At 47.6% G+C, this 13172-nt stretch overlaps 1 protein-coding gene across 5 annotated transcripts; it reads right to left on the reverse strand.

The window, feature by feature from the left end:
• Positions 1–4168: 4168 nt before the first annotated feature.
• LOC136546501 (protein PIN-LIKES 3-like) lies at positions 4169–8772 on the reverse strand. 5 transcript variants are annotated; one of them, XM_066538473.1, is made up of 11 exons: positions 8475–8772; positions 7172–7346; positions 6933–7012; positions 6666–6790; positions 5931–6052; positions 5599–5820; positions 5401–5493; positions 5095–5195; positions 4868–4920; positions 4501–4689; positions 4169–4382 (listed from the first exon to the last, which is right to left on the reverse strand). In XM_066538473.1, the coding sequence occupies exons 2-11, from the start codon at positions 7304–7306 to the stop codon at positions 4258–4260; spliced, it is 1245 nt and encodes a 414-aa protein (XP_066394570.1). In that variant the 5' UTR covers positions 7307–7346; positions 8475–8772; the 3' UTR covers positions 4169–4257. The 5 variants fall into 5 exon arrangements, with proteins under 5 accessions (XP_066394570.1, XP_066394571.1, XP_066394573.1 ...); XM_066538474.1 differs by lacking the exon at positions 8475–8772 and adding an exon at positions 8024–8451; XM_066538476.1 differs by lacking the exons at positions 6666–6790; positions 6933–7012 and having other exon boundaries at positions 8475–8771.
• Positions 8773–13172: the final 4400 nt, after the last annotated feature.

Genomic DNA, 13172 nt, shown 5'->3' on the forward strand with positions numbered 1-13172 from the left:
CTATACGTGGCATCCGTCTCTGGAACCAGCAGGAATATACTGACCAGCTTTCTGGTGAAGTGAAAGGAGAATATACGCAACAGTTACAGTACTTACCTGTATACAGGAGAACATATTATTTTTTTTAAAGAAAAGGAGAATATATTGTGGCTGCTACGAGGTTTGGTTTCCCTCATCCCTCGCGGATAGCTAGATAGCACTTGATTCTTTTTTCAGGAGTGCTGAACATCACACGGGTGTTTTAGCACCTAAACACATGGTTTTTTTTTCATATCTATGACATGAGGCTCCGACCGACTCCTCCCCTCCGCGTGCTCTCTTTCACTGGCGACGGGACCGGCGAGCTCCACCCGGTGCCCGCGCCTCCTCCGCCCAGGCGACGCGGCGCGCGCAGCCCCTGACCGGACCGGACCTCCGTCGCCGCCACCAGGCCGGACCTCCGCCGCCGCCCTCAGGCTGGACCTCCGCTGCCGCCTCCGCCTCCGCCGCCCCCAAGCCGGACCTCCGACGCCACCCCCGCGGCACGGCCATGCCTGTTCTGCCGCGATTTGTTGCTTGTGATCTGTGCCGACACAGCCGCAATTTGTCCTTGTCCTTTCATAGAAAAAATTTGTTTCGTGTGATCTGTGCCAACGAAGAAGATAAACAGTGCCGCGGGCGGCTGAAGGTAGAAGATGAACAGTGCGCAGAGGTCGGCTGAAGGTAAAATATGAACAGTGCACAAGACTGTTGGAGGTAGAAGATGAATAGTGCCAGGAAAATTCAGGTGTGGAGTTGGGTTAAAACACCCAAGTGTCAAATAGACAGACTCTTTTTTTTTACAAATCTGATTAAACTTCTAATAACTTTCAAATATTTTATTTTTAAAACATAAAATACAGGAAAGTAATTTTCACAATTTATTAGGCTTTACAAATGTATATTCTAATATGGATATTGGGACCATGCTCTGTCTAAAGCATCAAGTATCTTTGACAAAAATAAGCATCACCGGTTTTATTGATTTAGATTTGGCATAAATCTTTAGTACAAGCGTGCAATAATTGCATACCGTGATGTTTGCGTGCACCTATATAGCTGAATATAATCATATAAGTGCACTGTCGCCGGCTTCCTATTTCCTGATGGCACGCCATCTTTTTCTCCTTTTCTGTATTCAAACAAACCAAGCAAGCCGTCTATTTTCGTGTACCTTGACGTTCACTCTCTGCCTCTTTGTACTACTACTAGCTAGTGGGTGCAAGCTTATCCTTTAGGGAGAACAAAGAAGAAAGAAAGAAATCTTTGTCAAAAGTGAAGCCTCGCAATTTCCATACCTCGAGCGGCGCATGCGTGTGACTGACACAGAGAGGAGGGGAGATAAGAACGAAATGCAGCCACAATTTCTCAACGAAATATCTGCTTTAGTAGATGATGATGGAATCTTTTTGTGTTATTCTATTTTAACAGCCTATTTGAGACACGACAGTGTGAACTGGTGATGGCTGTTTGGTGCTGCTGCTGCGGTTGCCTTGTGAGCCAATTATTGGTTGGAGAGAGCTGGGAAAAGTTGGAGGAAATTTGGCCGCTTTGTATTGACTACTACTAGAGTTTCTCATGTTTTTTAGCCTGATTTTTTTTTGGGTTCCCTCAGCGAGAGAAAACCGGAGTGTCTAGGGGGCATGCACATGAAAAATTAGGTACTGCAGCATTTCCTCCAGTTAGGCAGAGTTCTTTGTTTGTTGGGAACTTATGCTTACTGAAATTGACAAAAACCAGTGCACGCTTGGAAAGATATTGGCCCTGATAGGTTTGGAAACTTAGGCAGAGTTCTTTGTGTGTTGAATTAAAGAACTGTTACAGAATTGCTGTTTGTAGTTAGCAGAATATTGGTGCAGTCTGTAGATGGAGCCAAGTGGCTTGTCAATTTCAGAGGAATTAAAAAATGGAAATGTTTCCCTCGATCGATGTAATAAATATATATAGTTGTAGAGAGAGAGAAAAAATCAAACCTCCAACACATCACTCTTTAAAGTATAGCCCAATGTGTGTCAAATCACAAAGGGGGGGGGGGGGGGGGGGGGGGGGGGGGGGGGGGGGGGGGGCGAAACGAGCGCATGATAACTGACAGAAAAAGAAAAGGGGAAAGGCAGTGGAGGAGGCAGGGCTCACCATGTGACCTCCCCTCCCCCTAAACAACGAAATTGCACGCATTCTTCTTTCAGAATAGTTGGCTATGATGGCTTTTGGGGCCGGCCTTGTATCTCAGCAGCCTATTCTTGTATAGTATAGCCATCAACTCCCTACAATTTGTTTTCTTTCCTTTGAACACGCAAAAAAGGATGGTGCGGGAAAGAGAAATTTCACGCTACACGTGTTTGCTTGCCTGCGGAGGGAGCATTGCCATTGCAGAAGATGTTGCAACGTGAATGCCCATCCGAAAACTGTAATTGCCGTTCCTACCGCTCTGTAACTGTAATTGCCGCGTTTTGTGATTGTTGTGTCTTGTTGAAATTTTCCTTTTGGCAGCTACTGTAACAAGCTTGATTGTGGCTTAAATGAGCACGGTCAGGCATTTAAACCTGCATCAGGAACCTTGTGTTCCGACGTCCGCCATTTGGCGTTGAGGTGGTGTGTCCGTCGTGGGGTAGCCCTGGTCCGGGCGCTAGAGTAAAAGTAAAGACTCGAGTAAAGAGGGGAGAGAGAAGGTCCTCCCCGTGCCTGGACCTGGAGCGGGTTGAAGTCCGCCGGCCGCCGGCCGCCCCGGGGCCCGGCGGCGACGACGATGAATGCGGTGAAAGTGGTGGGGGCAGCCCGTGGAGCAGTGTGTGTGCTGCTCCTGTCCTCGGTCATGCTCATGCGCCGCTCTCTGATTGCTTGCTTGTTGGTGTCGGAGAAAATAAAGATGGGTCCGTCCGCGTCCGTTGTGCAGTCGGCAGCCCGGATCAGCGTGTTGGTCATGATCGGTGTTGTGCCTCCAAGAAAGCGGCGAGTTTTTTTTTGCTAAAACTAGAGGCCGGGCATCGTTTGGCTGTTCACGTCAGGAATCATGACGCACGCTCACTGCCTGTTCCGGCGCGATGCAGAGGGCACGACGTCCTGGCCGGCAGCACGCGCGGCCAGTGTCCGAGTCCGACTCGCGCCGGCTGTTCCTGTCCGTCCGTCCGGCCGTGCCGTACTCCCCCGTGCAAAAAATAGAAACAAAGAAAAGAGGAGGGTATTGGGCTGGGCCGCCATTCTCGCGTAGAGGCAAACCGCAAACGCGAGCCGCGGAGGCACTCCGCCACTGCCGACCTGCCGTGCCCGGTGCGACGGACAGAGATCACGGCGCGGCCTTGCGGTCCTGCCACGCGCGCTGCGGTGGATGTAGATGTTGCCATCGGCGCCATACTTCAAACCGAGAAACGCGCGAAGCGACAGGCAGTTTTTTTTTTCGTTTTATTAGGCAACGGCTGATTTTCATTCAATCAATTGCATAAAAAGCAAACGGGGTGTCCGGAGGGCAAGCCTTTTTAAGGGGGGCACAAGCACGGCGTGTCAGAATTTGATCCGAGGGGCGAGTGGGTGAGGGATGGAAAGTATCAACGCGTCTGTCTCGCAAAGCTCGACAGGCCCAGAGGGACGCATGCTCCAGCGCTGCGGCCGAAGATCATCCTGCTGTGGTTGGGAGTTTTGGTTCGGCAATCAAGATCGGCTAACTCAGCTCAAGGCTACGCTTTGGCGTCGGGTTTTTTTCTTTTCTGTTAACACAAGCTCACGGCGACGGCGTCCACAGGAAGGCGGCGGACCAGAAGGGGCACGGCGACGGACGTGAGACGAGAGTGTACGCCAGACGAAGATCACGGAGCTTGTGCCTCGCTCACCAATGTTCATCGCTGGCGGGACAGCGTACTGCAGGCAGCAGCAGCAGCAGCAGGATGAACTGGTACAGGGATCAGGCTGGACGAGGCCGAGGTGGCCTACGCCCTTGATCGGCCCTAGGCAGCAGTACGTGTCTGACGACAAGGACGCCTGCTATGACTGACGGGAACACTTGCTCTTCATCGGACTCCTGCTATGACTGACAGCAGTACTGCTATGTTTCATGTTTCACCTCCCGTTCTGTGATGGACTGATGGCTAAGGAGTGCCGGGTGCAGTTGTTACCGACCCGAGTGCCTGAATCGTGCGGAGCGGAGAGCAGGACCATGGGCGTTTTATTTCCATTTTCCAAATTTCTAACTGTATCGATATGACGACAATACAACACTTCGGCCTTGCCGTGTTCTGACGCGAGAGCTCACGACAGCGTCCACATGAAGAAGGCGGACCAGATGGTGACGGCGACGGAGGCGAGCGCGTACACCCACACGAAGATCACCGAGCACTCGCTCTCCCCGACGCCAAACAGCTGCATTATAGTCCCTGAAAAAAAAAATATACAGCATCCACTTCACTTGCTACGACGATATTTTTTTCTCATCTCCAACACGCATAATAACTGCGAAAATAAAATGACTGCTATGTTCCATCATCATATTACCGATGTTCATCGCGGGTGGCACGGCGTACTGCAGATGGAGGATGAACTGGTACAGGGGATCTGGCTGGATGAGGCCCAGCCGGACGGCTCCCTTCACCAGCGCCGTGCCGAGCAACGGGAGCAGAATGTATCTGACAACTATGACGCCGGCTATCACCGACGGTGGAACACTTGCGCCTCCTCGTACTCCTGGTAATAAGAGTTTCACACATCATGCTTGCTTGTGCTAATCAGATTCGATTTATTTGTTCTGCTTTGTCATAATATGACAGTTAAAGATGACACAACGTTATATGCATGCATGATACTGTTGTTTGCGGTCAGAGCAAAGCAAAAGTTACCATTCAGAAGTAATAAAAAAAGTTACCGTTCAGAAGGTTTGCTCCCATTATCAATGTGATGGACGGAATTGCTCCTCCACTGTACAGGACATGAGTACCCATGAAAATGGTTACATATGCAGACTAACTAGGAGGTAAGGGGTAATAGGCAACATCAAAACAACAAGATGATTGACAAAAAGGATGACAAAATTAACTGATCAAGAGGACCAAGTATGTTCACAAAGTTAAGAAAGTGTAGGACTATATATACCCAATCAATTCAGACGATTCTTGCAGGACACGAAGTGGGGCGCTGTCGCCAATTATAGCATTTCTAATCAGAGGTATTCCTCCAATTATGAAGCCGACAATCTACACAAGGTCCATAGACTGTCTCAAATTATGTTGAAAGCGGTAGAGACAAGTGATCATATAAAATGGCCTTCTTTTGCGATTTCAAGGTTGCAAAGATATCTTGGGAATATAGTTGTGATCGCAGCAATTACCATCGGGTTTCAGTTAAAAAATAATAAACTTTTTACTAAAATAGATTTAATAGCTCATCAAACCAGTGTACCACTGCAATGGTTGAAGGAGCAAAGAGCTTCTTCAAGTCAACTGCTTCAGAAATTGATGATAAAACATTCCGTGCTCTCTCCAACATTGAATCCTGCACAATTTTAAATCTTATATAGTGCCACAAGCAACCAAGCAAAACTGTAGAACATAAAAGCAGGGCAACTTGTGAAAGAAAGATCTTTCAGCATCGACAGACCTTATCTTTAGCTGGACATTTGCTCGTCGATATCAAAGGGAGTGTACATTCGTCGGTGCAATCATTTGAGGTGGAGCAGTTCTCTTCTACAACAGTTCCTGTAGCACTTCCTGAATTTAACACTTTCGTTTCATTTGTTTGATCATTGTCATCTCCTTCCGTCAGATTTGATGTGACACGAACAATATTATATGCAATCGACCACACAAAAACAGCACCGATCTGTAGCAAGCCATTCATGTTAGTGACTGAGTCTTGCAACTGATTACAAGCATAAGCAGGCTTACAAGAAATGGAAATTATATTAAATACTAAAGCAGCAATTGACTTACAGCCATTGAGAGTGAAGAATATGCTAGTCCAATATCTTGACAAACATCAGCTGCTCCAAATGGGCTTCCCTTCTCTTGGCAAAGAGCTGGAATGATGATGAGAAAAATATTGCCCAAATTGCCTGCATTCAACAAGCAAGTTGACAACAATTTTTGAAACATAAGAAAAGGACAAAGTATGGGTTGTACTAAATCCGTCCTATTTCGCTGTTAATGACCAGTTGATTTCTATATCTAATCAGGGTCAAATATCTTAATACAACATAGCATTACAATATTACATAGATAGGAGAAGATAAAATATTCAGAGAAAGAGCCTTAGAAAGTTAGAATTGCTGAAAAGGTAATAAACTAGCTCGTTTTGGCTCCTAGATTCTTGTAACGAAGGTTGACATGTACAATATACTATTTGTGAAACTAAACTTGCAGCAGCTTTGGAACAGCCAACCTGATCAACTAGAGAATAAAGTGGGTAAAGAATGTATATTTCTGAAGTAAGTTCTGCTCTGCACAGCCAATCTGAACTAGAACTATTCTCTTCAAATATGAACTAAAGCCATGTGAATAATTTCTCCTTTACAAAGCACCAAAATCTAGAGCAAATAGACATGCATATAGCCTATCTGAGATAGCAATAAACATTTGAAGGTTATGCACTATGTTTATCTAAAATTTGAAGTTTAATCATTATTTCCTGATAATTGCAAAAAAATGTGTGTGAGTACATTTAATTACCAGCAGAACAACAACCCAAAATGAGGCCTTTTAGCTTGGCAGGTGCTCTTGTAACTTTTACCACAATCCATCCAAAGAATAAACCAAAGGTAAAAGCAAGAAGAATATTTACCGGCATAAACCACCTGAATCAGGGAACAAAAGTAATCCTCTTATTTATTTCTCATTAACAATTATAATTAGTACACTAAAAGTACTTGGATATGCCAGATAGTCAGACTGTCAGAGTAGCACTTAGCCACTTAATTGCCGTTATTGAATACTCACAGTTTAGCCAAGCTTTCCATGGTGATTGTTTTTGCCAAATAGATTGCAATAAGGGAGGGACTGAATACATAAAATACTATCTGAAGATAAAAAAAGATATAGAAAATTTTAGAAAAAGGATGTTGTGGCACGTGGCCTGTATTAGTAAGATAAATTATGACATGATATGTTAAAACTCTTTGTTGTAGAACAATTAGTAAAATTATTACTGCTTTCATGCGGCCTTTTACATTACTTACATTGTTTAAATGTTTTCTTGCTTCTTTGCTTAGTATGCCAGCAAAATCGGTTGCCAAAAACGACCCAACACCGGTTACCAGAAGCATGTTGAAGACTGGGACACATGCCGTGATGAAGAGTTGTACGAGATCCATATTCGGCTTTGAGGATTCAAATTATGCAATGCTTCTTATCCTGAAATTAATCATAAAATTTGTGTGAAGTAATTGATGCATAATCATAATAGGCAGAAGTACTAACTCACATAGTAATCTTTAAGTTTGATGTGAGCATTTGGTTAAATTTGGGATAATTCAGGAAATAGCACTAGTTTCTTGTGGTGTTCGGGAAATAGAATTTTAAACTTGTGAATTCACAAAACAGCACTGGTTTAGCCAAATGATCTATGAAACGACACTTCTGCTACCTTTTCTGTCTTTCTTCACATAGAAATGGACCAAACTGCCATTGCATTTGAAGTCCCCCTCCATCTCACTTTCTACCATTTGAAGCACACACATCGCATACTACTTAATCATGTTGAAGCAAATTAGGAGGCTTCACATAAATGCATAATTTCTTTCAAAAATCATGGGTAGGCTATATAAGTTACTTTATTCTGAATTTCACATGCATGGGACCTTTAGAATATATAAGCAACAAAACATTCAGGACTGCGAGTAATGCCTTTGAACTACAATTTACGGCCAGGTACTTGGGTCAGCTACAGCTACAACTACAGGTTACTAGGCAACTTAATTTTTTGACAATTGAATAGCTAAAGAGATGAGTTTAGGTATTGAATAAATAGATAGTTAAACTGAGGAAAAGTACCAAACAAATCATAAAAGAGACATGAACTACATAATCACCCTGCATATGCAACTCAGCCTACGGCTATGCGTGCACCGTGACTTGCACCATCTGGCATGGTGTTGCCTGCCATCTCTTCATCGTCGATCTTATCGCTGTTAAGAACACATGCAGGGGCAAACAACTGCGAGAGCTGGACGCGACCGTTTTAATGTTTCTGGCTTCTCCCTCTTCATTGAAGGATTCCTCCCACGAAGAGTACGAAGGAGAGAGAGGCCTTAATCTGAGAAGCTAAGCGCTGACTTGCTCTTTGCTAGCTTCTTACGAGAAGCGCAAATATTAAGATCGAGCCGTGGGGTTTCAGTTCAGTACTGGCTGCGCTAACAACCTGCGCTTAACCGCACACTGGCCCAAAGAGACGTGCCCGCGTTGAATCCCGCAAAGACTGTAGGAAATCCCAATGATTGAACGGAACTGAGCAAGAAGTACCGAGATTTTAAGATCAAATACCTGTGATCCTCTGGCCCAGCTGAACTTAGCTGGGATCCTTTGGACCAGCTGATAGAGGAGGGGAAATGAGAGCGTTCAAGAACTTAGCTGGGATCCTTTGGACCAGCTGATAGAGGAGGCTGTGATGGAGATATGAAGCAGGTGGCGGTCGCGGCTGTGGGCGAATGGGCGATTGCCTACGGCGGCCGGTTCCGTGGCCGCCTTTGCCTCGGTGTCGATGGTCAGGCAACCTGCGTCACTGCGTGCTTGGAACTCTGAATCTTCTTGCTCCTCTCCTATCGCGGCTTTTGCGGTGGGGTCAACTTGACTGCCCGCGGAACGTGGGGCGTGCGCCATCGAGCTTCGTGCCTGTATTCACAACGCAACTTTCCTCTTATCCCTGCCGTCCAACTAACATCTAATGGCTCCCATCGTCTCCAACCAATCAAGAAGCCATAGACACCCGGAGAACTCTACAAGCAGAGTGCCGCGGCTCGCTGCCTTCCTGTGCCGTCCGGGCCCTCCGATGCAGCGCCTTTTTTTACCACGGGAGCGCGTACCCGCACGCGCCGTGCCTGCGGGGAGCCGGGCTGCGCGTTCCTGGGCTCGCCACCACGCCGCACTACTGGCCCGTGCACAAGGTCCAGTACGGGGAAGCGCTCCGCCTCCCCGTGCCAGAGATCGAGTTGCGTCGCCTGCCCGTCGCGGAGGAGGACAGCGGCGAACGCATCTTCGTCGTTGCCGTTAGCGTGCGTGAGGGCGCTCAGCGCGGCAGCCGCCGGGCCATAGCTCACGTGCAAGATGTGGGCGACGGTGTTCAAGGCCCTCGCGTCGGAAAAGGTGGAGAACGTGCCGGTGGATATGGAGGTGTCGAACGCCGTGGCTGCCGGCGCGGTGGCGGCGGACGAGGAGGACACGGGTGCGGCTGGCGTCGTGTGATTAAAAAATTCCTAGGCTGCGAATCAATCTGGTCCCTTAGATTTTGATTGGAGGGTGGATGGCAGAGATAAAGTCACGGCGTGAATCTGAGTCCCCTTGAACGGCCCGAGGTAGCAGTACTGACGGATGAACACTTGTTCTCCCTCGGACTCTTGCTTCAGCTCCCGTTCTAGCGCCCGCACGGACACCCGCACCTGCACTCCGTTTTCTACCGCAACCCATGCAGCTCCCTCCGCCCCGCAAGCATCCCACTCTCTGGAGGAGCTACTGTGCTTGCGCCCGACGCACGTAACGCCCCGCGTCCATCTCGCTTAGGTCGAGCTCAAACTGCCACGACAAGATAGAGGGACGGGAAGGGATGGAAGGGAGAGGAGAGGGCGAGGTACGCCGCGCGAGGAAGACGTGAGGCAGGAGACGAAGCCTTGGGCTCTCCGTCAATCCATCGACGCCGTGCAACACCCGATTTACTTTTCGAACATCCAGATTAAACACATGCAACATATATTTAAAAATAGATGAAACACTAGATACATGTATGTATATCCATTACAACATTGTGCAACACCTGATCAACTTTGAAATATCCAGATTAAACATTTGAAACAAATGTCTGAAACACATGAAACATAGGCTTGTAACATGCATATATTGTGTAACACCCCTGGTGTTACGAGCTTGCTTAGCACTGAAATTTAGGACCGAGAAGGATTAACTTAACAAGTTTTCGGGTTTTAAAAATGTATAACGCACGTGAGGCGAAAAATAATTTCTATAAATAAGGATCAAACATAACTTGTATTTAGTACTTCAATAAAAATTAAAGTACAAGTTTAGTAGATGGAAATGCAACTTTAACTTTTGAAAAATAGATGTCGTTACCTAGTGTTTTGGGAGCTCAAAAATCAAATTTGACGTTAAGATGAGCTCTTTTCGTTAAGTCGGCAACACCTGAACTATTGTTAAAATATCATTTTTGATGAATTATATTGAGCAAAATAGTTAAATGGTGCTTAAATATTTTGCTCCAACGGGTTAGTATAATATATGGACTATTGCATGAGATATTTGTTAGTTGAAAGTAACCAGGTTTAGACTAACTGAACCCTTGAATTCTCTAAGTTTGAAATAATAATAGACAATGCCACGTTGGAATTCCAACAAAATGATTAAGCCCTAGATCTATGTTCTTGCATTGTTGATTGCATCAAAGTGTGTGCTTGAGCATGATGAAGGTTATAGCCATGTTGGGTGTCGCGTTGTACTCGTAAAAATTACCAAAAACTCCTTAGAACGCGCGGTGGATCACATTTCGGTGCTCTGTTCGTGGACTGACGTTCGACGTGACGAGCTCATGTTGGCATGCTTCTATCCCCTCTCTAGTCGCTCTCGGGACATGAGATTTGCTTCGCTAGCTAGTGGATAGTGCCGGCTTTGGGTTAGAGTAATTGCTTGAACTTTAGTCGAAGTTAATCGACAGTTTTGATTCGCTTTAAACTCATGCACGTCACCACTTACTCTTGCTCGGCATGAGCCGCGGTCATGGTCCGCGCGTGAGCGCTGTTGGTGCCGAGCTCCAACTGTGGCCGGGCCACTGCCGCTAGTCGGCTCAAGCGTCAGTCAGTGCCTCACGGCGTCCGCGTCCCAGCGTTGGCCGGTTCCGGCTAGCCGTGGCCTGACTCCTGCTACCGCTGGGCCACGTCGAGGCGGCGATGGCGTCACTGAGCTAACGTGGCGCTCCTCCCACCCTCCGTTTGACCTACCGAGTCAAGCTCCAGGACATGCACCACTGTCGCCGCATTAAGGTCACAGTGGCAATGGCGACGCCTCTCTGCCTCGTTTGCCCCCGCTAGCCGACGCCGGTGAGCCCGCTCGGGCCTTGCCGCTCCAATCCAAGCACGTTGCGCCAAGCTCCTTTGTCTCGTCGCTTGGGTGCATGTGCTTGGGGTAACACTAGTGCTCGGAGCCGCCGTCTTAAGTTGCTCGAGTTCACTCGCGTACCCCCCTAAGCAATAACCCGGCTAGAGTACCGCATCGCCGCCCATCGATTCACCTAGCTCAGGGCATTTACAACTCGGGTCTTTGCACCTATAAGTGGCATAGGAATCCAATTAGGTGCTCCATTTTCCTCATCCCCGACAAGCACTATGGACGGTCAATTTGGCGTCTTGATCGTCGTCGGTCGAGACGCCGCTGTGAACTTGAACTTTGGGGAGAGGTATGATTGGGGCAGTAGTAGTTCGATTGTTTGTAACCATGAAGTCGCCTTGATCCCCTCCATCCGGTGCTCGCACTGCTTTGTCCAGGGTGCTCTTCAGCGGTGCGGTGACGCGCTGGTGATGTGCTCAGGCCGCCGCCGCGTGGAGCGGTCGCACGTGGCTAGGCCACCTCAGCACTCCTCCGCCTCAATCGCCACCACAACATAAATTTCGGTGAGCTACTGGTGCTTACCCGCTATCGCCACCACCCGATAGTGTCGTAGGTTGTCGGGACAGGCGTGCCACCAGTGTAGTTAGCCACGCGCCACTATTGCTCACGTCTGCGTGTCGACGAGTCCATAACCGCCGCCTACCCTTGTGGGTTTAGCCGTAATGAGTGATTGGCCCTTTTGGCCTGCCGTTGCGGGTCTTGGTTGCCCGACATAACCACCGTTGCCGTCGATGAGCTGCGCTATCATGAGCGGGTGCGCCGAGGACCTTCCTGTTGCAAAGACAACGTTTCGCGAGGGTGTTTTGTGCAAAGCTCTAGTCTGGTGGAATAGTGCCACTCTGTGTCGTTTGAATTTTTAAGAGTACGAGCCCTCTTTTGCAAAATGGGCAAGCGCGCACGGGCTCCTCATCGCGGGCCACTTGGTGGGCCGGCCTACTACGCGTGTGGCCACTCCCGCGTGAGCCGCTTAGGCTGCTAGGTCGAATCATTGGCCACCGATTCTTTTCTTTTTCTAAAGTGTTTTCTAATTTAGTTTCTAAAGTGAAAGGATCAAGATGCCCAAGAGGGGGGAGGTGAATTGGGCTAATTCTAAATTCTTTGCAATAATTAAACCCTTCACTTAGCCCACTTTACCCCTTGTGCCTAGAATGTGATTCTATTGTTCTACCGCACAAAAGTTTTGCATCCTAAGTTCCAATCCTACTCTAGCATGGCAATTCTAGGAATGTAAAGACATGAAATGAATTGCACAAATGTAAATGCTTAAAGTAAAGAGAGGGAAAGAAATACGGCGATTTTTTTTCTGAGGTATCAGAGAGTCGTCACTCCCCACTAGTCCTCGTTAGAGCACCCGCGCAAGGGTGTAGCTTCCCTTTGATCCGTGCAAGGATCAAGTGCTCTCTATGGGCTGATTCTTTGACACTCCATCGCGGTGAATCGCCCACAACCACTCACAACTTGAGTTGTGTTATCCACAAGCTCCACCGAATGATCACCAAACTCCCAATCACCACCGAGTTGTCTAGGTGATAGCGATCACCAAGAGTAACAAGCACAAACTCTCACTTGACCATGACAAGCCTAATGAGAAGGGTGGATACACACTTGCTACTCTCCTTGCAATAATGAAGATCTTAATCTTGGATTCTCAAATCTCAATCAACTCACTAGGCTCTTGCTCTCCTTTGCACTCTCAAGGGTGTTTCTCAGCTGAACAAGTGGGCAAGAGACCTCCCTTGGACGAATGGAGTAAGTATTTATACCCCCTCATTCAAAACTTAATGTTTGGAGGCTGAGTCATCACTCTATAGGGTGACCGGATGCTCCGGTCAGTTATCCCCGTCACTATGTCAC

The sequence above is a fragment of the Miscanthus floridulus genome, chromosome 3 (assembly GCF_019320115.1).
Source record: "Miscanthus floridulus cultivar M001 chromosome 3, ASM1932011v1, whole genome shotgun sequence".
NCBI classification, from domain to species: Eukaryota; Viridiplantae; Streptophyta; class Magnoliopsida; order Poales; family Poaceae; genus Miscanthus; species Miscanthus floridulus.

Excerpts from the sequence above, each read along its gene's own strand:
- LOC136546501 (XM_066538473.1), bottom strand. The coding sequence starts at position 7,306 with ATGGATCTCGTACAACTCTTCATCACGGCATGTGTCCCAGTCTTCAAC. Across the intron at positions 7,013-7,171 it reads CAAGAAAACATTTAAACAAT|ATAGTATTTTATGTATTCAG; the intron begins GTAAGTAATGTA and ends TTTTATCTTCAG. Across the intron at positions 6,791-6,932 it reads ATGGAAAGCTTGGCTAAACT|GTGGTTTATGCCGGTAAATA; the intron begins GTGAGTATTCAA and ends TCCCTGATTCAG.